We start from the raw sequence: 23,814 nt of genomic DNA, 5'->3' as shown, positions 1-23,814 counted from the left end.
CCTCTCTGCCTGGGGCCCGCCTGGGCCCTGGGCGGGGGCGGGTGGGCGATGGGTCCCATCTCCCTGCTGGGCCTCGCCTGTGCACACACCGCGTGGGTGTTTAGCAGCGCGTTCGACAGTCTAAGAGCTGGGCTCAGCCTGGCCTTTGGAGGTGTGTGGTTTGTGTCCTTTACAGTAAACCGCGGGGATTGTTCAGGGCTGCAGCCAGCGTGTTGAAGCTGAGGATAGCTTTAGTTCCACTTCAGCAAAAAACCTTGGGCAAGCGGCAAACTTATAAGTGCAGGCCAACTATTCTCTCTCTAAAAATATGGAGATTTAGCCCAGAAGAGCTGTATAGACTTTAGCTATCTTAGCACCAGATGGCTATTTACTGTTTTGAGTAAAAAGTGTACATACAGGTTGTCTAAAAGTGCAGCTAGTTTCTGAAAGACTTGGGTTATTGCTTTCCTGGTCATTTTTGACAGAAGCTTTATGTCACCTCGGAGTAAAGCCACCTAGACCCTGGTGCTGGCTGTACTGCCCGCGTGAAAACTGCCTCTGAAATGAGTGCTCTCCCCTTCGGTGTTCCCCACGGTGGCAGCCAGATGCCCCAGGACGGCCACACGCCCACAGATCCAGTTCTGGATTCATGGCCTGGTCCCTTAAAGAAACACGTGGGGGTTGCGGGTGGCAGCGCAGTTTCTTGGGGACCACGCCCACTTGTCGGTCTCAAGCTTGGGTGAAGGTCTCATTCCTCAGGAGCCCAAAGCCTCTCACTCCCGGGTCTGCTGGATTTTCTGGATGGGGCACATTTCTGAAGAATCATTGTTGAGTTTGTTAACAAACCGACAGCTTCTGCCCCAATAACTATTGGCAACACCTTTATCCCATTCACGAGAATGGCCACTGTTTTCCATATGTGTAGGCAGACATACATGTCCATGTCCACGGGTGTTGTGTGTGTACACACCACGTATACTCGCACATATCCATTTTAATCATGCTCATTCTCCATTCTCCAAGTATGTTGTTGTTGTTGTTAATCCTCACCCAAGGATATTTTTCCCATTTTTTTTTAGAGAGAGTGGAAGGGGAAAGAGAGAGAGAGGAGAGAGAGAGAGAGAGAGAGAGAGAGGGAGAGAGAGAGGAGAGAGAGAGAGAGAGAGAGAGAAGGGAGAGAGAGAGAGAGAGAGAGAGAGAGAGAGAGAGAGAGAGAGAGAGAGAAGTGAGAGAGATATCGATTGGTTGCCTCCTGCACACACCCAGACTGGGCCTGGGGATTGAACCTGCAACCCAGGTACAGGCCCTTGACTGGGAATAGAACCTTGACCCTTGGTGCGTGGGCTGAGGCTCTAACCCACATGTGTCAAACACAAGGTCCGCGGGCCAAATCCGTCCCGCCAGGCCTTGCAATGTGGCCTGCACCGCGCTGTCATCACTGCACTCCGCTGCGTTTCCATCACAATGACAGTTTATGACTGTTCAGTAAACCATTCGGCCCGCGATTTAGGCTGGATTTTAGATTTTGGCTCCTTCTCTGATTGAGTTCGACACCCCTACTCTAACCACTGAACCACATCGGCCAGGACTCCAGGTGTTTTTATAAGCTGCTCTTCGTGTGGAACGATCTGTCCTGGAAACGTTCTCCAGGTTCCAGGCACAGCCTCCTGCTCTGTTAGCATTGCCCGTGATTACTTAGCTGTTGCCTTCAACTGTCTACTAATCCTGAAGACTGGTTGTATTTGTAACCTTATCTCCCTCGGGTGGGAGAGGCCTGGCAGGTCAGCTCTGGGAACCGACCTTCCAGGAGGCCCTTGTCCTAACCCTTCCCCCCCCCCCCCACTCCAGCCCATCGGGCCCTGCTTTCTGGGACACCGGCTGGCACCAGTTCCGAGGCACAGCCTGCCGATGGGCCAGGGCTGGGAGGCCTGTGCTGCCATCTGCCTCCGGTCAGAGAGCCTCTCTGGCTGTGGTTTTCTGTGCTCCCTCCTGGAGAAGTGTAGTGCTCGCTTCATTTCTGAGGTGAAGGGGCAGGAAGGTGTTGCTTGGCAGGGACCAGTCTGGGGTAGTCCGCACACACTTCTCCCAGGAAAGAGGGCAGCGTGTGACCCGAGGCGGGAGCTAGGGTCAGAGGGCCCTCCAGCCCCGTTTCAGACGTTGCTCAGAAATGGCCCGAGGATGCTGTTCTCGCCTGTGAACCAGCAGGACTGCAAACCCCTCTGGCACTGCCCGGGGCTGGCCGCAGCTCTCCAGCCTGTGCCTATTTTACACGATTGCCCTTCACCTGTAGCTCTGGTTGGCAGGTTTCAGAGGCCCTGGGGGATGGGGCTGTGGAGAAACACAGATCCGTTTTCTTCAGGGCAGCGGGGGTGGGGTCTCAGGTAGATTCAGACCCATGGTGTATGTGGGTGCCCAGAAACAGGAGATAGCAGGCTGTGGGTGCCACCCTGAGAGTATTTACCGAAGCTTTTAACCAGCTCATCTTTTGCGTGAGGTTCTTTATTTTTATTTTTTTTTAACCTATTTTTATTGATTTCAGAGAGGCAGGGAGAGGGAGGGAGGGAGGAAGGGAGAGAGAGGGAGAGAGGGGGGGGCATTGATTGGCTGCCTCCTGCCTGCCCCCCACTGGGGATGGAGCCTGCAACTCAGGCATGTGACCAGAATTGAGCCTGGGACCCTTCAGTCTGCAGGCCAATGCTCTATCCACTGAGCCAAACCGGCTAGGGCAGCCTAAGGTCCTTTAAAGAGGGCTCTGAACTTGAACCTGAGTCCAGATGTGACCCTTGTAATTAAGCTGTAACAGGTTTTAACACTGTGCACAGCATCCTCATCTGTCACCCACGGGTTAGAGACCAGTCCTGTTCCAATGCTAGTGGGTGTGGGGCAGCGCAGGGCGTCATGCCCAGTGTTGTAAAACACAGAGTAGCAGAGCTGGGCATCGGTGCTGCTCCAGGCAGGGCAGGCGTCCTCTCGTGTGTGTGTGTGTGTGTGTGTGTGTGTGTGTGTATCTGTCCCTACTCCCACAGTGCCCCCTCTTCTCACCATAGAGCTGAGTGTAGTTTTCACTGTGAGTCAAGCCCCCGGAGAGGAGGATTTCTGTGGGGCCTTTTTACTGGTGAGGGTCTCTCCACAGTGAGGAGCTGGGGGGCATCGCCTCCCCCCCCCCCCACCTGTCTCAGCGCTCAGGTGCCCGGGGATGGCTTTCTCCCGGCTGTGCTGGGCCAGGCATTGGGCACCATGGAGACTTGATGCAGCCCAGTGCCTAGTGCGGGAGGGCCCGGGAATATAAGACGGGGCCTGGCCCCGTGGAGCGCCCCTCTGTCCAGGCAGCTGGACCAGCCACATGGGCAGAGGGAGCGGGCGGGCTTGCAGCCTAGAGGCACCTCCCCCAGAGGCTGGTGTGCGACCTTCCTGGGCGTCTTCAAACTTGGCCCCTTCTGAAGGCCACAGACGTGGCCGGTCCTTGTGGGCGCCGGGGGAGGGAAGCAGGAAGTCTCACCATGATTGAGAAGGCCCGGGGAAGTCCTGGGGAGGGTTGGGTTTTGGAAGGCAGAGGAAGGGGAGGCGTGATGGTGGAGGCAGAGTGGGTAGTGATAGGCGAGCACACTGTTGGCCGAGGCAGCAAGCGTGGGTGGAGATGGGAGACCTGTGTCCGCGCTCCGTCCCCTGGCTGTGTGTGTGACCGTCAGCAAATCACTCCAGCTTTTGACCCTCAGTTTTCTCATCTGGAAAATGGAAACACACTTCTCCACTAGGTGCCTGAGTGTTAGCAGGACATAGGGGGGGGGCGGGGGGTGTAGGTCAAAGCCCAGAACAGTATCTGGGAGGATGAGGGTCCATTTAGCGGCAGGTTGGGGCCAGTTGAAGGGAGGTCAGCAGAGGATTTCAGATCTGACAATGGGGAGGGGACAGGGTGGCCCTATGGCTGCCGGAGCTGGGAGGATAGGGCTGCATTTCCAGGGTGAGGACTTCAACTCAGGAGGACAATCAGGTCCACGAACAGGCTTCCCCTCCACCTTCTCCAGCTCCTGACCCTTGCACCTTGCTCTTTTTCTCACCCCCAAATAATTACCTCGGTAAGCAGATTCTTTATTAAAATTTGGGGGCAATTGAGGGGAGGATCATAAACTGGCAGAGTGAGGCTGAAGGGTGTGGAGACTGGTCACTGCTGCACAGGTCAAAGCTGGTGTGTTCCCTGGGCTCCCCTGGGTAGGGCGGAGGGGCCAGTGGCTTCCGTCCGAATGGTGTCCCAGCTTCCAGCCCGGGAGGAAGCTGGCTACCAGAATCCAGCAGGACCCGGTCTTCCTTGGGTCCTGCTGGCTTTAAGACTTTCCCTAAGACTTTGGCTCCTGGTGTTGAAGTAGAAGTGTTTGAACCTTTCTGAACATGACCACTTATTTTTCTTTGTCCCTCTTTTGGGCAAACCAAGGCCCCTGGAATTTCATATTTTAGAATGACCCACACCGAGGGAGTCTGTCTGTCCGTTCTGGGAAACCTCCTTGAAGGACTTTCTGAGTGCAGTGGGAGAGGCTCACTTGCGGGGAGCACACACCCCTTGGAACCGGATCCTTGCTTCTGTGAACCCTTTTCTTCCATCCGGAGGTGTTGGGGGTTGGCTGGGCTGTGGGAGGTGAAGGTGCACAGCCTGGTGAGGGGAGAAGGCAGACTCTGGGGGTGCAGATGGGAGCTGGTACCAGCCTTTGGGGGAGTGGGTGGGGGTAGGGTTGCCTGTGCTCTGGGGAGGGGAGGGAAGGGCACAGGCTGTACTGCAGCTGGCTGGGAGTTAAGGCCTCCAGGACAGTGCTCTGTTGTTCCTGTCTGTGTGTTCCCTCTGCTTCTGGAGGCTCAAGACAGTGGGGTGAGCTGTGCTGTGGGCCTCACTGTGGGACACACCGCCATGCCCTGTGCCTGGTCCCCGTCAGGACCTGCCCGGGACCAGGGCCACGGGGAACGAATCTGGGGAAGGCTGCAGCGAAAACCTCACAGCCCAGCCCTGGGTCCTCCTGTAGTCATGGCTGCCCATTGCCCTGGGGGCAGCCCCTGGTCAGCTGGAAGGAGCTCACGCGGATGATCTTGGTTCATATTCATGGTGGCCCTTGGTTTTAAAGCCCAGGACCTGACACCCAGTGAGCTTCAGGAAATCTCAAGCTCACCCAGCTGGAAGGGTCAGAAGTGGGGTTTGAAGTCAGCCTTGCCTGGCTCGCTGGCTGTGCCGAGTAACCCGAGTCTCCCAAGGAGCACTAGCGTGGTGACAGATCCGAGGCCGAGGCCCTGAACTCTGCTGTGTGCAGAGCCTGAACTCTGCTGTGTGCAGACAAAATGCCCTTTCACTGATCAGGGCTATGTGTTCCAGATGTTGCCCTCCCCTTCTCCCTCCCCGCCCCCCTGCCCCCAGGAGGATGGGTCAGTTAATACCAGCTCAGGGGGAGGGGACTCACCAGTATGAGGGGCTCCAGGTCGCTGGGAGGAGGCACAAGGCACAGTGTAAGGAGGAGGCTGGGCTGTGGAGTCCTGGTGTTACAGTGGAACAGGAGAAAGCACACATGCTCGCGTGGCATGGCACTTCGGGGTGCTTTGAGGCAAGGGGGCATCGCTGTGGGCACCAGAGGAAGGGACAGTGGTGGGTGCTGCATGCTCCTCAGACAGGTGCTGTCCCTCTCTCGCTCCTCGCCATTCTTTCTCCTGGCCCTCCCTGTGGCTGTCTTGGGTCCCATCTGCTGTGGTAACCTCAGGGGTGGGTGAGAGGCTTGACCATTTCCTGTCAACAAACCCAGTTAAACTTCCCCTTAGAAATTTGGAGCGAGGTTTCTGGACCACTGGCAGGTGAGAGGATCCGCATGCTCCCTGTCCGGGCTGCCCCAGCCCCTTTCCCCTGCTGGCTCTTCTTGGAAGGCGGCTTGGGGGAAGCCTTGCCTGTGTATGCAGTGTGGGCAGGGAACTTAGAAAAGGGTGGAAGGGTCTTGCTGATGCAGACGTTTTCAGGAGTTCCCTGTGGTCTCCAAACATGCCAGAGCCTGAGTGACATGTCCGTTTGGCAGGATCGGAAGCAGTGTGATCTAGCCCAGGTGTGCCTGAGTCTCCTGGGAGGTTTCTAACCACACACATCCAGACCCTGCCTGGGCCCTGAGCCAGGATCTCCTGGGGGGGCCTGGGTATTCGCATGTGCAAATGCATCTCGGGTCACATGGCAAGAAAGTATTTGTCAGGATTTAGTTGCAGAAAAGGGAAGTCACTGCCACTCTCTTACTTTATTTATTTATTTTTTATTGTTTAAAGCATTACATATAGTAGTACATGTATCTCCTTTTTTTCCCCATTGATCTTCCCCCAGCCTCCCTTACCCCTGTCGCATGCCCTCATCCCCCTTCCCCCCCAGTGTCTTGTGTCCATTGGTTGTGCTTATTTGCATGCATACAGGTCCTTTGGTTAATCTCTTTCCCTGTCTCTCTAATACTGCCCTGCTTTCCCACTGTAATTTTATAGTCTGTTCGGTGCTTTACTGCCTCTGTATCTATCTTTTTGTTCATCAGGTTATAATGTTCCTTATTAATGAGTGAAATCATGTGGTATTTTTCTTTCATTGCCTGGCTTATTTCACTTTACATAATGCTCTCCAGGTCCATCCACGCTGCTGCAAATGTTAAGAATTCCTTCCTTTTTATAGCAGCGTAGTATTCCATTGTGTAGATGTACCACAGATTTCTAATCCACTCACCTGCTGATGGGCACTTAGACTGTTTCCAAATCTTAGCAGTGTTGAATTGTGCTGTTATGAACATAGGGGTGCATATATCATTTCTGATTGGTGTTTCTAGTTTCTTGGGATATATTCCTAAAAGTGGGATTACTGGGTCAAATGGGAGTTCCATTTTTAGTTTTTTTGAGGAAACTCCATACTGTTCTCCACAGTGGCTGCACCAGTTTGCATTCCCACCAGCAGTACACGAGGGTTCCTTTTTCTCTGCATCCCCGCCAGCATTTGTCGTTTGTTGATTTGTTGATGATAGCCATTCTGACAGGTGGGAGATGGTACCGCATTGCCATTTTGACTTGCATCTCTCGGATAATTAGTGACTTTGAGCATGTTTTCATATGTCTCTTGGCCTTCCTTCTGTCTTCTTTGGAAAATATTCTATTTAGGTCCGTTGCCCATTTTTTTTATTGGATCATTTATCTTCCTTTTATTAAATTGTATAAATTCCCTGTAGGTGTTGGAGATTAAACCTTTATCAGTGATGACATTTGCGAATATGTTCTCCCACATGGTGGGCTTTCTTGGTGTTTTGTTGATGGTTTCTTTTGCTGTGCAAAAGCTTTTCATTTTGATGTAGTCCCATTTGTTTATTTTCTCGTTAGCTTCCATTCACTGCCTCTCTTCTAAGCAGAAGCAGAATTTATCCCAGGTGCTTACAAATCCACCAAGGAGCAGCCTCTGGCAGACTCCAGCCCTTCCCTCGGGGGCAATCAGAATGGACTCACGGGACCCACAGACACTGCTGAGCTTTCAAACACATTTTTACAGCTTTGGTCTAAGGGTCAGGAAACCACAAGTATTACTGGCTCAGTTGCCTCTTGCAGCCAGTGGAGCCTCTCCGGGCAGAGCCCAGCATCTCCTGATCACACTGGGTGACAGCAAGACAGCAGCCCACCATGCAGCTGCTCCTGCATGCAGCTACCTGGTGCAGCCCGAGGCACCCGCACACCTGGGTGTGAGGCATCTGAGGTGGCGGATGCACCCCTGGGAGGCTGGCCTGGATGTGGAGAGAATGCCGTGGCTATTGCTGGCAGGGTGGGTTTGTGCACCTAATTCCAGCTGATGCGTGCGTGGTTGATGGTTGCAGTGTGGGGACTGGGCCTGTACCTGCTCCGTCCCAGGCTGCTTGGGTGGGGCCTGGTCGTCCCTACTCCCAGTGCAAGTGACGAGAACCTCTGAATCCTTCCTTTGTGCACCATGGCTGTTCAAGTTCTGTTCTAACTACTGGGCTCCAGGCTTTACCTGTAACTAAGTGGTTCCACCAGGGTGGGCCAGTCACGATTTATACTTGTTGTAGGTGCATTGGCTATTTTCCAAAGGATTGTTTTTTCCCCCCTCACATTACAACACCTATTATTTTTCTAACCCTTATGATTGAATTATGGGTAGTTTTCCAGTCTAATGTTTCACATGAGGAAGTCTTGGTCATGTTAGCAGCTGGTGCAAATGAGGGCAGTTTTGTGGAACTGCAAAAGGGTGTTGCAAGGCGTGGGAGTGCTCTGGAGTGCGGGGAGCTAGTGCCCTGGGACCAGGCTGACCGAGCTGCACAGCCAGCTACAGTGGCCCAGGTGACAGCCTGTCAGGGAGTGTATCTGAGAGTATATTCTCTGACCCAGAAGATGGGAGTGGAGCCTGTGGAAGCCCAATTTCAGTGCCTTAAGCCCAGGGACAGGGGTCTATGGCCTGGAACAGAAAGTGACTTGTTATATAAATGTCTAATCATGGTTTTGTACATCTAAAAATACTATATTGTATGTGAACTATAATCAAAAGTAAATTTTAAAAAAAGGGTGGTGACCGGGAGTGGAATAAAAGAGGCATACATTATGTTCCTCTCATTCCTTCCAAGTGAATTTTAATGTATTTTTTTATTGATTTTAGAGAGGAAGGGGGGGGGAGAGAGAGAGAGAGAGAGAGAGAGAGAGAGAGAGAGAAAGAGTGAGAGAGAGAGAGAGAGAGAGAGAGAGAGAGAGAGAGAGAGAGAAATATCAATAATGAGAGAGGATCTTCAATTGGCTGCTGGCTGCATGCCTCCTACTAGGGATCGAGCCCGCAACCAGGCATATTCCTGACCGAGAACCCAACTTTGACTTCCTGTTCATAGGTCAACACTCAACTACCGAGTCACACCAGCAAGGCCAGTTTTCTTTTCTTTTTCTTTAAAAAAAATATATTTTATTGATTTTTTTACAGAGAGGAAAGGAGAGGGATAGAGAGCTAGAAACATCGATGAGAGAGAAACATCGATCAGCTGCCTCCTGCACACCCGCTATTGGAGATGTACCCGCAACCAAGGTACATGCCTTTGACCAGAATCGAACCTCCTTTCAGTCCGCAGGTCGATGCTCTATCCACTGAGCCAAACCAGCCCTGGCTCTTTTTTTTTTTTTTTTTAACTAATTTTTTTTTTTACCTTTGAGTTACAGTTGACATACAATATTATATTAATTTCAGTTATACAACATAGTGATTAGACATGTATATTACTTATGAGTAATCACTCTGGTAAATCTGGTATCCATCTGACATCATACATAGTCATTACATATTGACTATATTCTTTATGCTGTACTGTACATCCCAATGACTATTTTGTAACTACCAATTTGTACTTCTCAGTGCCTTCACCTTTTTACCCCTCTCTCTACCCTTTCCTTTCCAGCAGCCATTAAAATGTTCTCTGTATCGCCCTAGCTGGTTTTTGCTCAGTGGTCAGAGCATCGGCCTGAGGACCAGAGGGTTGTGGGTTTGATTCTTGGTCAAGGGCACGTATCTCAGTTGCAGGCCCAATCCCTGGCCCTAGTTGCAGGGGTGCAAACAATCGATGTGTCTCTCTCACATAGATGTTTCCCTCTCTTCCCCCATTTCTCCCTCCCCTCCACACTCTGTGTCTCAAAAAAAAAAAAAAAAAAAAAAAAATCAATGGAAAAAAATATCCTGGGTTGAGGATTAAAAAAAAGAAGCCCCCTGTCTCAGTCAACCACAGTCTCTGCTGGTTTTACAGCCAGAAGCCCTGGGCTGGGGAGCCTGGGTGGAACTGGGATGCTTCTATCCTCAGGGGGGAACCTCCACAGCTGAGATACCCCTGATTAATTTTTAACTGCCCATTCCACATCTCTGCCCCTCCTACCAGTCTCTATGTGGCTACTTCCATGTGTTTTTAGTTATAGGGCTTCTGCTCAGCTAGACTTCTGGCAGTTCTCAATGATAGTTGTTCTGTAGTTTAGTTGTAATTTTGATGTGGTCGTGGGAGGAGGTAAGTATAGCATTACCTACTTCACCATTTTGACTGGAAGCTTCCCCACCCCCCCAAAAGAAGCCCTCTGTCTCACTCAACCACAGTCTCTGCTGGTTTTACAGCCAAAACCCCTGGACTGATGCCCGCCCCACCCCACCCGTGCTTTCCCTCTGGCAGCTGCCTTGCTTTCTGCTTTCCCTCCCTCTTCCTTTTCTGCTGTCTTCAGTCATCACTCCTCCCCCCCTTAGAGTATGCAAATTAACCGCCATCTTTGTTGGGTTAATTTGCATACTGGCTCTGATCAACTGTCGGCGTAGCGAAGGTATGGTCAATTAGCATTTTCCTCTTTTATTAGTGTAGATTATTAACTGAATAATTATTAAATAAAGTGAATTAAGTAATTAACAATGATTGTTTCTGTGAAGGAAGACATTGGTTGTAATGGCCTGCAGGGCCAGCCTCAGTGGGGAGTCACAGGCTGTGTTGGGGGTGCTGAAGGCCCACAGGCTTGGATCTGTATTATAGGGGCTCCTCTTCCCAAGTCCTGGCTCAGTCTTTCAGGAAGTCATGCTGGCAGCTGGAAATGGAATGTGGTGGGACTATTTGCACTACGGTGATTGGCAAATGCTATAAATCGGGCTTTCTTCCCCGAAAGTGTTGGCTGTTAAACATTTGCTGGCACAGCAGTGGACTGCATGAGTCATTCTTGTCAGCAGTGGTGTTTCTCCAGGCTGCGACCCAGAGGCCAGGAAAACAACCTGGGCCAGAGGCAGTCACCCTGAGTGTGCCCTCTGGACCCCCACCCACGTGGCTGTGTCAGCCAGAGCAAACCGGCCCTACTTACTTTCCTTTGGGGGTTCACTTCGAAGGCTTTGCGGATTCCCCTTAAAGCCCGAGAAATAGAGCCACCCCCATCTGTGTCTGGTCTGAATCTTTCTGTGTGAACCTGGTGTGAGACGAAGTGGGGGATCCTCTTCCCCACCGTGTGTTGGCTGGGGGTCGGGGGGTGTGGTGGGAAGGTGGGGAGGAGGGACTAGCACTTCTTACAATATTCTGAGAAAAGAATTTTCTGGGACTCGCATGGGAGAACGAGTGATTTTTATTTGTGTGGAATTAAATCCCTGCATTTCCAAAGACCAATATCCCTTAGGTCATCATAGAAGAAGTGTAGCTGGGGTTTCAACAAAGCTAGAAGCAAAGCCATAGTCCAGAGTGTCCTTTGCGTGTGGGAGCCAGGTCCAGCTCAGCATCAGGTTAGCTGCTGCCCATCAGTCCATTGTGTGTGGGCGAATGCAGGCGAACAGGAGCAAGGGAGCCCACAAACATGGAGTCACATGACTTCTAAGAGAGCCAAGAGCACAAGAGAGCAAACTCCTTTGTTGAGGGGGTTATATATCCTGAATCTTCACCCCCTCCCCCCCCCACCTCGCCCCCGGTGTGATCGACAGCAAACACCTTCTTTAGTCCCTCCCAACTTTACTGGGCATACGTCTGTCTTCCTTTTGTCCAGTCTCCTTCCCCCAGGGTTTGGTCCATGTCTGGCCTTCCCTTTGCTTCTTTCCTGTTGCTAATAACTAGTTGATTATGATGGTATCGAGCCCACTTGCTCTGGTTTGTCATTGCTGGTTGACCAGTGGACTTGTGTGGAGCAGTAGAGACCCGCCAGATGGCACGTGGGCATGCAAACCTGGAGAGGGTCCTGACAACATTCTGTGGCATGTTTTCCTGTAACCACAGGGAAAAGTGCATGTCTTTATAAAGTGAAAACCAACATCCTCTCTCATTTTCTGCCCGGGAAAGAGCATCACTTCTGTGGCTTTCCTGGAAGGTAAACAAGCCTGCCGGGCAGGGGGTGAATGTCCTGCCAGGACACCAGCTGTTTTCCGGGCCGGGTTCCAGGCCAAGGTCCACCAGTGTCTCTTGTCCAGGCTGCCAGCCTGCAGGCGCCCCTGGAGCATGGGAACCTGGCTCCTCCTTCAAGTGATATGAGCGGGCTTTGCTCTAGAAAGGAAAGAACGTCTTTTCAGGGGACAAGACTCTGGTTGAAGGCCAGTTGCTGGGGTCAGAGGGGACATGGGTCCAGCCAGAAATTAGGCATTAATTAGGGAGGAGGACAGAGCTTTTCTGAAGTCTTATGGTTACTTCCATTCCACAGGCTTGTCCAGAGGCCAGTGCCATGCTAGGCTGTGTCAGAGTAGGAGAGAAAGATGTGCGACGTGGCATTTGGCCTGGACACGCCCAGGGAGACAACCCTGGGACACGTGGTCCTGAGTGTGGAACCGAGCACTGAGTTATGAAAGAAAAGGCTCCCCCCATCCTAGTTCTCCTTCCTCCTGATTACAAGAGAAGCTGGATGTAACTGCAGTTAGCAGACTTTTAACACTTCCTTATTTCCGTTTTGAATGGGTCCAGCCTCAGGTTCAGAGCCTTTAGTTTATTTTTAAAATAAATTTACATATCCTGGCCAGTGTGGCTAGTGGTTGAGCATCCACCCATGAACCAGGAGGTCACAGTTTGATTCCTGATCAGGGCACATGCCCGGGTTGCGGGCTTGATCCAGGGTAGGGGGCGTGCCGGAGGCAGCCGATTAATGATTCTCTCTCATCATTCATGTTTCTATCTTTCTCTCCCTCTCCTTTCCTCTCTGAAATCAATAAAAGCATATTAAAATATAAATTTACATAAAAATACCCCCCCTCCCAAGAGATAAACCAAAGAACTTATATATTTATGTGCATAGCCCTGCGAGTGGGGATCCCATCTCTGGTCAGATGTTGTTTGGCCTGAGAGATAAACTCTGACTCCAGTACTTTCTACAGGCCACAGACAATAGGGTAGGGAAGACCTGGGGGTGGGGGGTAGGGACTGGAAGGAGGATATCAAAGGGAGCAGGTATTGGAGATATCTGTAATACTATCAACAATAAAAAATATATTTAAAAAATGCCTCCCCCCCCCCCCCCACACACACAATGATACATCTATAACAGGGATGACAGATGGCAAAAATCCTGAAGTCCAGGCAGTTGCCATAGAAAGTGAGCAGTTCTGTTCCAGAGAAGCGGTATGGTATGGAGCTTACAAGCCAGGACCTAGATTTTGGATTTTAGCGCTAACAATTGTTGACTCTGTTCTCTCCATGCCTCAATGTCCCTTTTCAAGCAGGAATAATAATAATGATGATTGAATCAGTTAATAAGCCCAAGCACTTAGAAGAGTGGTATTTAGTGGTTTATAAGTATTTGCTATTATTATTAAACTATATACACCTACAACTTAAAAATAAAATATAAAAATGTCAGAGTATAAAAAAAAAAGAAAAAAGTAAAGAAAGTGAGCAGTTCTGATGCTGAGGGTTATACCATAGAGGAACTGGTTGAGACAAGATCCTTGGAGCCAGGCCTAACCCTTTCAGTTGAAGAGCTGTGAGAATGCCTCTGTGCCTCATCTGGAAACTGAGGGTGGGGTGATGACAGGCTGTTGTGAGGGTTAAATGGATGTGCAAAGGATTCAGAGCAGCTGGGCACAGGACATGCACTTAATAGCAGTTACTGTTGTCATTCTATGAGCAGGAATTATGATGGGGGTAGGCAGATAGGGGGAAGGTGCTCTGGATAGTAACACATGGAGGCCAGAGAAGGAGCCAGCCCCCTTGATGCTGAGGAGGCCTGGAGAGGAGGTTTCTTGTGCTTTAGTGGGCAGCAGGTGTGGCTGGAGGAGGTGGGGTTGCTGATGGAGACTGCGGGGTGATGCGGTGGGTGATGGATGGGTGGGGTGCACAGAGCAAGGAGGGGTGGGTCTGCCTTCCCTCCAGCCTCTCAGAATCACAGGCCACAGGCTGAGTGAGTGCTGGGAACCTGCAGACCTGACTGTGGTTGATGGACCCTTTTCAGATCCACCCCCTCTCCAAGGTGAGGACTTCCCAGTAGCCCCTGCCACAGGGACACAGCAGGTGGGCTATGTAGGTGAGGGCTTCACACATGGCATTCACAAGCTTGCGAGGCTCATTCACTCTGAGTCAGTGAATAACACAGATACAGTACTTGCTCATACACAGAAACCAAACGGGCATTTTCATCCTCCCTCCTGAGGACAGGCACTGGAGGTGCCCACCTTCTATGAAGGAGGCACCGATTTTCACTGCGCGTCTTTTTCTGCCACTCTCTGCGATAATTGTGCCTGGGACCTCATATTTGATCCCTGTCTTCAGTCGGCTCCAGCTGCTATGTCAAAGCACCACAGCCTGGGGCCCTGTAAGTAGGAGACACAGTAGTGGAGCCTGGAAGTCCACGTTCATGCGCCAGCCTGGTGACATTCTGAGGTTCTCCTGAATCACAGCCAGCATCTTCTCACTGCGTCCTTGCACGGTGGAAGGGGCAGGGGAGCTCTGGGGGATCTCTTTTATAGGGGCACTAATTCCACTCCTGAGGGCTCCACCTTCATGCCTAATCGCCTCCCAAAGGCTCCTCCTCCTGGTACCATCATCTTTGGGGGCTAAGGTTTCCACATGTAAATTTGGGGGGACACAGCAGTTCAGAACACAGCCATCCTCACAATCCCTCTGAAAGTGGGCCTTATCCCGAGGCCATTCGGTAGATAAGACAGCCAAGGCTCTAGGGGTATGGGGAGCTGGAGTGGGTACCCCATCTCTGGTCAGATGTTGTTTGGCCTGAGAGATAAACTCTGACTCCAGTACTTTCTACAGAGCACGGCAAAGCCTCAAGGAAAATACATTTATTTCTTGTAAGAACTTTAGAAAACAGGTTGCTCTGGCGATCCCCAATTCACTGGCTGACCCGGCATCACCAGTGGCAGTTTAGATATTGGCTCCTGTGAAGCCTAAGAATGTCTGGGGCCTTCCTTGGAAAATAGCAGCTTTGGGAGCTTTTCGTGTTTAAGTGTGGCGACTGCTTTATATTTCACTGCAACTGTTGTGTGAGGAATTTGGTACTGGGTTTATGAGCCCATCAGGCTGAATTTCCCAAGCCTCTTCCAGTCTCTCACGGAACAAACAGCAGAGGGAGCAGATTCCATTACCGTTACATCAGGTTTAGTGGCCACAGCAATGTTGGATCTGAGGAGTCTGCAGCAGGCAGGGAGTTCTGAGGGGCCATACATGAGCCACCTCCACGCCCTGCCTGGCTTTCATGTCCTCCCTGTGTTCATTAGGTCCTTCCTCAGTGTTCTGCTTCCCCAAGCCAGTCCCTTCTTCTCTCACCACCGCTGTCTTTCAGAAATGGTTTGCTGACGAGGATAGCAAATTCTAGAGAAGTGTCCCAGGGGAAGATGAGCGTTCTTTCAGTTGTTTGCAACTAGACCACGGAGTTTACCCTACCCCTGTAAGCAGTCGGCTTAGAGAAGAGAAATAACTGTCCGTGAAGTGTTTTGTGTCTGCTACAGGCCTTCTACTCCCATATCAACACAATGACCTGGGTTTAAGTCTCTCATTGGCAGGAGGAAATGAAAAGTAGGTGTGAGCTGGTTTACTAGTGGTGGTGGTCCTTTCTATTTGCTCTCTGAAAGGGGCAGGGTATTTACCGGCCAGTGTGACACTGAGGTGATGGCAAACCTCGCCCGCCCGTTCTCGGTTCAGAAGGTGGAAGGCACCTGCAGGTGGACAGTGGTCATGGTCAGAGCACAAGCTCAAGTGACCCTGGGCCTGCCAGGCTCTTGTCGTTTCAGGCTTACCCGCTGTTCCCATTAATTCAACAAATACCTATGGAGTATCCTGAGTGAGCTAGGCTCAGTTCTAGACACTGGGAAGGAGGCAATAAACCCCCAGTCTCTGCCTGAGTCGATTGTACTCAGTGGGTACACATCAGAGGTAAGTCAGATAGCAGGTGTTTATTTAATGACCACTAAGAGCCAGAGTAATTTTAGAAAGTGAGCAAATCACGCGTTCCCGTTAAATACACGATCACACACATGGCTTATCTTACTTCCCTGGGCTGTCATCAGGAAAGAACTAGGAAGGAAAGATACTTCCAAATAGTAACCATGAAAAAAAGCTTTATTTAAAAACAGATAAATGGATGCTGGTGTATTTCTTTCTCTTTCTTCTGAACTCCAATTCAGTGTGTCTTGCTTTGGCCTGAGCTGGACCCGAGGTGCCTTTATAACACCTGAGCTGGGGTGGGTATCGTACTGGTTACAAATACTTTAGTCAAACGATGTCTTTAGGATAGGATGTTATTCCCAGTTGATGCTTAAGGGTTAGCTACTAGTGTACAAGGTCTTCTTCCTTCCCCACAAGGCCAGTCAGCATTTTACTGGTGTTAAGCACCATGCACACAAGGCCACATTTGCGTATTTGGTGACATTATTTGTATATGCCCAGGTTGAGTGCTTGGCCCCGAGGAGTCTACATGGCAGACAAGTTTAGATATCTTGCTCAGTACCTGGATAATAAGTGTCATATTTCTCTTTGCACTTGAAGACATAATTTTAAATCATTTTAGTGAGATCATTTCTCAGAAAGTGTGCATAACCATCCTTGGAAAGAGACCATGGAGGCAGCCAGTGGTTCCTGGAGCAGCCTGAAGCTCTGGTCACTGAGGCGTTATCCTTCTGCTACAGAAGCAGTAGCATTTCAGTTTGTGGAAGTTTCTGCGAAGGCATGAGAATCCAAAAACATGCGTTTGAACAATCTTTGAGCACTTGGAACAACAAGATCATTTTAATAACATTTATTTTTTAATGTTTTGAAGACTTAGGTTCGCTCACCATATTTTCTGATGGCCCATCCCAATGCTTCGTGTGGAAGCAACCAGTGGATGTGTCTTTCTCATGTTGATGTTTCTCTCTTCCCTCCCCCCTTCCACTCTCTCTGAAGATCAATGGAAAAAATATTCTCAGTGAGGATTAACAAAACAAAACAAAACAAAACAAAACAAAACAAGCCCTAACTGATTTGGCTCAGTGGATAGAGCGGTCAGCCTGTGGACTGAAAGGTCCAGGTTCGATTCCGGTCAAGGGCATGTACCTTGATTGTGGGCACAGCCCCAGTGGGAGGTGTGCAGGAGGCAGCTAATCGATGTTTCTCTCTCATCGATGTTTCTAACTCTCTATCCCTCTCCCTTACTCTCTGTTTAAAAAAAAAAAAAATCAATAAAATATATTTAAAAACAAAACAAAAAAGAATGTTACAATGAGATTTCAAAACCTGGGGAGGCTGCACCTTCTTACTTTGAGTTTATGGCTTTGGCAGAGTGGATAGGAAGGCGAGTGAGCTTAGAGATATACCTGGATCAAATCCTTGATCAGAAATTTCTCCTCTGGATGCAGCAGGATTGTGCCTCTCCCCCAGGCCCAGCTCCAGCTCTAGCCCCTGGGCACAGGTTGAGTCCCCTTGATTCTCCATGGGACACAAGGGTTGCCTCAGGGTGGTCTCCAGGCCCTCCCCCAGGGCTATGGGTCAGCTGCCCAGCTGTGACAGCCAGGCGGCATGTGCCCCTCTAGGGAGCGTTCACTCCTTCCTTTCCTCTTTGCTGCCTTGCTCCTCCTCCTTACAGCCAGGCTTTCCATAGCTGCCTCAGCGGTGTGTCACCATACTGAGATCGTAATGCGCGTCACACTCTCGTGCATGTACCTTCATTTCCCCAGTCAGACTGTGCTCTTGGAGGAAACATTGCTTCTCATTTTCTTGTCTGATGCCCCACTCACCCCCATGATTCCTAGAAATGGAATTATTAGCATCTTGGCAGTTCACTAAAGTGAGTTAGCTGATTTTAGTCATTCTAGAAAATGAGTTCACACAAAGATATCTGATGGGAAAGATAATACCTACTGAAGGTTTGGCAGGGTCCCAGGTGGGTGATCCTCGTCATTAATGCTTGTGACAGTTACACAAGGCGGATGGCGCCTGCTGCGCCTCAGTTGAGAAAGGTAAGCTCCCATGCTTGTGCAGTTGCTATAGAAACTAACGCAGGCTTCTCTGTTGGAACAGTTCACATTTGTTTCTTGACTGCAAACTGCTGCCTCTGGTCTGCAGGATGACTGGATCTCAGCACCATTGATCTGTCACTCACACTCCGGCTCCATCTCCCTGGAGCACTGCCCAGAGCTATGGCCATGCTATTGGCTATAGTTGCCTCTTCAGCGCTGTCGCAGGCCATCCCAGCCTCCTCCCCTGGATATAATTGGCGTGTCTCTGGTCCCTGGATTCTGGCGACTTCAGTGTTGGGAGATGTTGGGGTTCTCTTTCTTACATCATAACATTTGGCAAGTGGTGGGTGGGGTGCTAATGAAAGGTAGCTTGGTCCTCCTTCCACAAGCTTTAAGGAGAAAAGATGAAATCTCACAGAGGCGTGCTGGAGCCGCCTGGGCAGGAGTAGCTGGTGGTGGTGGCGGGAGGGCGCTTGGGATCTGGTTCTCATCTGGGCTCTTGTATGATGGCTGTGGGAAGAAGCAGAAGCCCCTGGAGGTCCCTGCCCTTGGTAGAGACCTTTCATTTTCTTTCTGCTATAGTTTCCTGCACAGTCTCTTGTTGACTTTTACCCTTCTCTGTAGCCCTTTCCTTGATGGCCCTTTGAACGGAGGGGAGCTGTGACAATGTTTGTAGGGGCCTTGCAGAAAGAACTTGGAGGAGAGTCTGACCTCTGGCTTACTGCTGGCCGTGGAGGCTGCCACTGCCCCCTCGAGGCCTCTCAGAGCACCGCAGAGGGCAAAGGTGTGATCCTGCCTCAACCCGAGAGAGTGTCACCAAGCCCTTGTCAGTGAGAGACCCCACAGTAGGGCCCTTCTGCCCAATGTTGCTCACAAAGGAAGAATCAGACTGTGTTCAGTAAAGCAGAGCAGAGGCTTTATTCTTCTATCGAGGCACAGAGAAGGGCAAGCTTATACTCTGACACCTTCTCTCCGACTTGAAGAAATTAGGAGAGTCTTACAGGGTTGGTGGCAGGTAGGTGGGTTTAGGGGGTGAGGATTTCTGAGAAAAGGGTGGAGAGAGCTAGGAATTGCAGGGGAGTAGACCAGCTTCTAAACAGGCTGAGAACATGCCTGGCCATAGGTCACGTCTCATTCCTGTTAAGTCTCCACACTGGGCATGGTTTTTAACATGCTAATGAAGGTAAGCTTGTCAAAAGGTCACTCAGGAAGGGGTTGCCAGTGCCATCTTGGATCTTTCCCGTGCACACCAGTTTCTTCTCTGTGGTCTCGGGCCTTTTATCTGGTTCTTTCCTGTAGGCTTAGTTTCTCCTGGAATTTCTACCCTTTCCTGACTTGGTCAGTCAGCTCTTACTAGGGGATATGTTGGGGAATCAGAGAAAATAAGAAAGGCAGCAGCCCACAGCCTCAGCAAGGAGTCCCAGCCACAACCTCAACACCATCACAGCCACTACCATCTGACCAACAGCAGCAGCAGTGGCTGTACCACCACCAGCATGGTTATTATTTCTACAGCCACAGCCACAACCACCATCACCTCCACCTTTACCTGCAGCCTCACTAATACCTGCAGTATGGAGCTTAGTTGCTCCAATGCCCAGCCGAAGCAGCTGGAACATGAGCAGGAACACACCCTGTAGCTGCACCAGGAAACACCAAAGAGGAATACAGGCTGTGGTGAACCAAATGGTAATGCTGGAGAAAGAGAGATATCTTTAAAGAAGCTGGGTTCTGATGAACCCAGCAACCCTAGTGTCAGGGTCCTTAGTGGTGACCAGCAAGTTGTAGACACTAATCTGAAGCAGACAGCAAAAACCAGCACCTTCTGGAAAGCAGGAATTAAAACCAGAAATTTTATTCAGGAAAAACAGTATAGACAAAAAAGAATGGAAAGACTTGTGAAAAGAAATCTGAAGAGAACCACTCTGTAGATAAGAGTGATCTTGTAGTAATTCCAAATGGTGTTGTAACAAATAATTCCAGCTGTATCATAAAATGGTTATATGATAATGGTGGTAGTGGATCTGAGAGTGGATATATCATTCCTAACAAAAGGAAAACTAGGCACAATAGTGCCAAGGATTGTGAAAAACTTAATTTTCTAGAGACCCAGTGCACAAAATTCTTCAGGGGTGGTGTCCCTAGGTCTGGCGGGCCATCAGGGCCGATAGGGGCCTTCCTTCATTTGGCACCACCCCGATGGTCAGCACATGTCATAGTGAGTGAGCGATTGATCCCCTGAGGGGACACTTTGCATATTAGGCATCCTATCTAATGAAAGAGTAATATGCAAATTGACCATCACTCCAACACACAAGATGGCCACACCCATGTGGTAAAAAATGGCTGCCCCCATGTGGACACAAGATGGCCAGCAGGGGAGGACAGTTGTGTGTGATCAGGCCAGCAGGGGAGGGCAGTTGGGGGGGGGGGGACTGGACCTGTAGGGGAGGGCAGTTGTGGGGAACCAGGCCAGCAGGGGAGAGCAGTTAGGGGAGACTAGGCCTGCAGGGGAGGACAGTTAGGAGGAACAAGCCTGCAGGGGAGGGCAGTTGGAGGAAACCAGGCCTGCAGGGGAGGGAAGTTGGGGATGACCAGGCCTGCAGGAGAGGACCATTAGAGGCAGCCAGGCCTGTAGGGGAGGACAGTTAGGAGGGACCAGGCCAGCAAGGGAGGGCAGTTTGGGGCAACCAGGCCTGCAGGGAAGGACAGTTAGGGGTGACAAAATAATGCAACAGAGACCAGTGTCTCAACCTTAAAACAGGGATTTGAAACTCTCAATCCTGACTACAATGAGCAAGAGGGAAATCGAGTAGATGGTTTGAAGCCCATCTTGAAATATGAAACTGGGCCTGGAAGAACAAGTTGAGGAAAACCTGCTGTGGATGATATGTTGCAGAAAAACGGATATTAAACCTGGTGTGAGCAGAAAAAGTTTGCTGATTGGCTCAGAGGAAAGCATGCTTCTGCTGTTGCCTCCAAAGAGGACTCCTGGGCCCTATTTAAACCTCCCCAGTTTTTCTGGACAACAGCCATGCTAAAATAGTGCCTAAAATAAGTTATGCAAGTAAAATGAAGGAAAACCTCAACAAAACTACAGAACTCTTCTGTGTCACCATCTTCGTCTTCATCCTCTACTAGGAAAACTCAGATTCTGTCTTCAAGTCAGTTATCCCAGCTCCCTGTGTCAGCGCTGAAATCTGTTACTTTGGCCAATTTTTCTAATAGCTCTGTTTTAGCAGGGACTGATGAAGTGTGTATTCTCCAGGGCTTCAGCCACTGCTAACTACTGTTGCTAATATGCTAACACCCATCTCTTCTGGGACTGATTCAGTTCTTCAAGACACAAGTCTAATTTCAGCAGCTGTTGAATAAATTAAGTCTAGCCTTTTTTTTATCTACCCTTCAGATATGCAAACTGTGCTGTGGATCTACCCTCTCAGACAGACCAGCATGACCTGAGGGCTATATTCCAGGATCAGTGGGGTTTATCACTTACACATGAGCCCAGTGCCAGCCCTGAGACTGTTACTGGAAAGTCATTAGATCATCAGTGATAGAGCTGAGGTGGCAAGGGGAAAGTCCTCCACTTTTGGTTTCACGGGGTGCTGAAAGAACCCCCTCAGGAACTGAGCATTCTGTGTTTCCCAAGGCTTCTGAGCTGAAAAGGTGGACTAGTCCTCAGGTGTGGGTAGCATTCTAAAATCTGGGACCACTAGTGAGTGTGGAGCCTAATCCTTGGAACCCAGTCATATAGATGAGTATGGGAAACAGTGTTTTTTTCTTATATTATCATTTATTGAAATATTTTCCATGCCGACAACTGTAAACCTACTTTTGCCTCATCCTGAATGTATGCATGTGTATGTATATGTGTATGTGTATGTGTATGTGTATGTGTATGTGTATGTGTATGTATATACACACTGCTGCTTTTCTCCCATTTCCTGCTCTTCTCCAGAAAAGTGGGAAGTCTATGATTGCCATAGACTCTGATTGGGCTGGTTTAGGTCATGTGCTAACCCCTAAACCAATCAGTTTGGTCAAGGAGGTACAGGGTTCTGATTGGCAGGCTGAGCCTCACAATAAGCATGGGAGTGGAGGGTGGGGTCACATGTGGGAGGGGAGAGGTGTGGGCTAGTGGGCTCCTAGCACAGTCCCCATCCCACTGCACCCACTTAGCACTTAGTATGAGGAGAAATGGGGTGCTCTTACTACCCACCAACACTCCTTCGAGGCTGCGTGGAGGGTTACTGTCCTACCTTCCCTTCTGACTCACTGTGGGTTTACAGAGTTGGGGTCTGCTGCGTGAGTTTGGGTTGGGACCTTGCCTGGCAAGAGCCTTCCTTGATGCCATGAACTGTGTTGATTAAAAAGACGGGGTCTTGCATTTTCCCACTGTCTCACTTATGAAGTCTCTATTTTGGAGGTGAATGTTTTAAGAAGACTCAGCAATATGATGATCTAGGCTTTGGATCCTTACAGTCTTTGAGAATCCATGCCCTACATGGACCCAAAGACAGTCATTTTACCTCAGTAGTGTGATAATGAATCTTTGTCAATACTAGTTTACAAAGTTAAAAACATTCTTTTCTAAAAAAAAAACAACGACCTCACCATGCAGTAAGTATTTGATTGTCTGCTATCCTCTAGGCCAGTGGTTCTCAATCTTCCTAATGCTGTGACCCTTTAATACAGTTCCTCATGTTGTGGTGGCCCCCAACCATAAAATTATTTTCGTTTCTACTTCATAACTGTAATTTTGCTACTGTTGTGAATCGTAATGTAAATATTTGCGTTTTCCGATGGTCTTAGGCGACCCCTGTGAAAGGGTCGTTCTACCCCCAAAGGGGTCACGACCCACAGGTTGAGAATCGCTGCTCTAGGCACTGGCTGTATGTGTATATAGTACTTGCAGAATGATTCCACTCCAAATCTTCTGAGTTTTGGGCCTCTTCCTTCTCTGATGGCCTTCTCTTCTCTGTGCCACAGGGAACTGTTGGAGACCACATGCCGCATAGCCAACACATTGAAGAGGCATGGGGTCCGTCGAGGGGACCGTGTGGCCATCTACATGCCTACGACCCCACAAGTTGTGGCTGCAATGCTTGCCTGTGTCAGGATTGGCGCTGTCCACAATGTCGTCTTTGCTGGCTTCAGCGCAGAGTCCTTGGCTGGGAGGATCAATGATGGTAAGCATGTGGGCAGGGGGAGGGAGCGAGGGAGGAGCCCAGAGCCCCCTGGTCCTTGTTCCTTGGACTTAGAGACAGGCATTCATAAAAGTCACACAAGACAATTGACAGACACTACCGCTCCCTGAGCATTTGTTCTATGAGCTAAGATCCAAGTGTGGTGGATTTAGCCAGGGGAGGAAGGGAGGGAAGGTTCCAGGTGGAGGGAACAGCGTAGGTACCAGCTGAATGGTGAGAGGAGCACAGTGTGCCTGAGGACCTGGAGTGAGCTGGTGTCACTCCAGAGGAGAAGAGATAAAGCTGGAGATGTACAGGTGAGGTCTCACAGGTCAATAGCTGGAAGCCTTCCAATGGGAAGTATGATGAAGGACCATCTCTGGAGGCCTAGAGTCAGGTATGAGAGCGTGTGATGAATCTTTAAGGCTTTTGTCCACAGGTGGCTCAGAATTTCCTGGACAGTGTGCAGAACAATAGCATCTCCTTCCTTTTTTTGGTGTCAGAGTCCAGTGTTTGCCTGGTGCCCCATGTCCATGCAGTCTGAACCCTGCTCCAGTGAGATTTTAGAGAGTCCTTGAGCTGGCTCCCCAAGGACGGTGCCAAGTTCTGGGGGCCATTGGGGTTCTTACATTTTCATAACCATTTTAGGATTAACATTTTCGTTTCTACATTCCCTACATCACTCAGACTTCACTGCACATGCGCCCATCTTCCCCTTTGTTGGGCCCCTCCCCCCAGTGATCTGCAGTGGATGGACTGGTGAGCAGCTGG

At 50.1% G+C, this 23,814-nt stretch overlaps 1 protein-coding gene and 1 pseudogene across 2 annotated transcripts in view; both read left to right on the top strand.

The window, feature by feature from the left end:
• The window catches only part of ACSS1 (acyl-CoA synthetase short chain family member 1), a 54,122-nt gene that overhangs the window by 10,614 nt on the left and 19,694 nt on the right, over positions 1-23,814 (top strand). For both annotated transcript variants that reach the window (XM_036418471.2, XM_036418470.2), the window contains exon 3: positions 22,847-23,046. In XM_036418471.2, the coding sequence (XP_036274364.1) occupies positions 22,847-23,046 (200 nt within the window). The remainder of the gene's footprint in view (positions 1-22,846; positions 23,047-23,814) is intronic.
• Positions 19,192-22,503, top strand: LOC118707819 (annotated as a pseudogene).

Source organism: Pipistrellus kuhlii, unplaced genomic scaffold (assembly GCF_014108245.1).
Source record: "Pipistrellus kuhlii isolate mPipKuh1 unplaced genomic scaffold, mPipKuh1.p scaffold_m20_p_6, whole genome shotgun sequence".
In the NCBI taxonomy this organism is placed as follows: Eukaryota; Metazoa; Chordata; class Mammalia; order Chiroptera; family Vespertilionidae; genus Pipistrellus; species Pipistrellus kuhlii.
The sequence above is the reverse complement of the archived record's forward strand: the minus strand, read 5'-3'. Positions and strand labels throughout refer to the sequence as shown.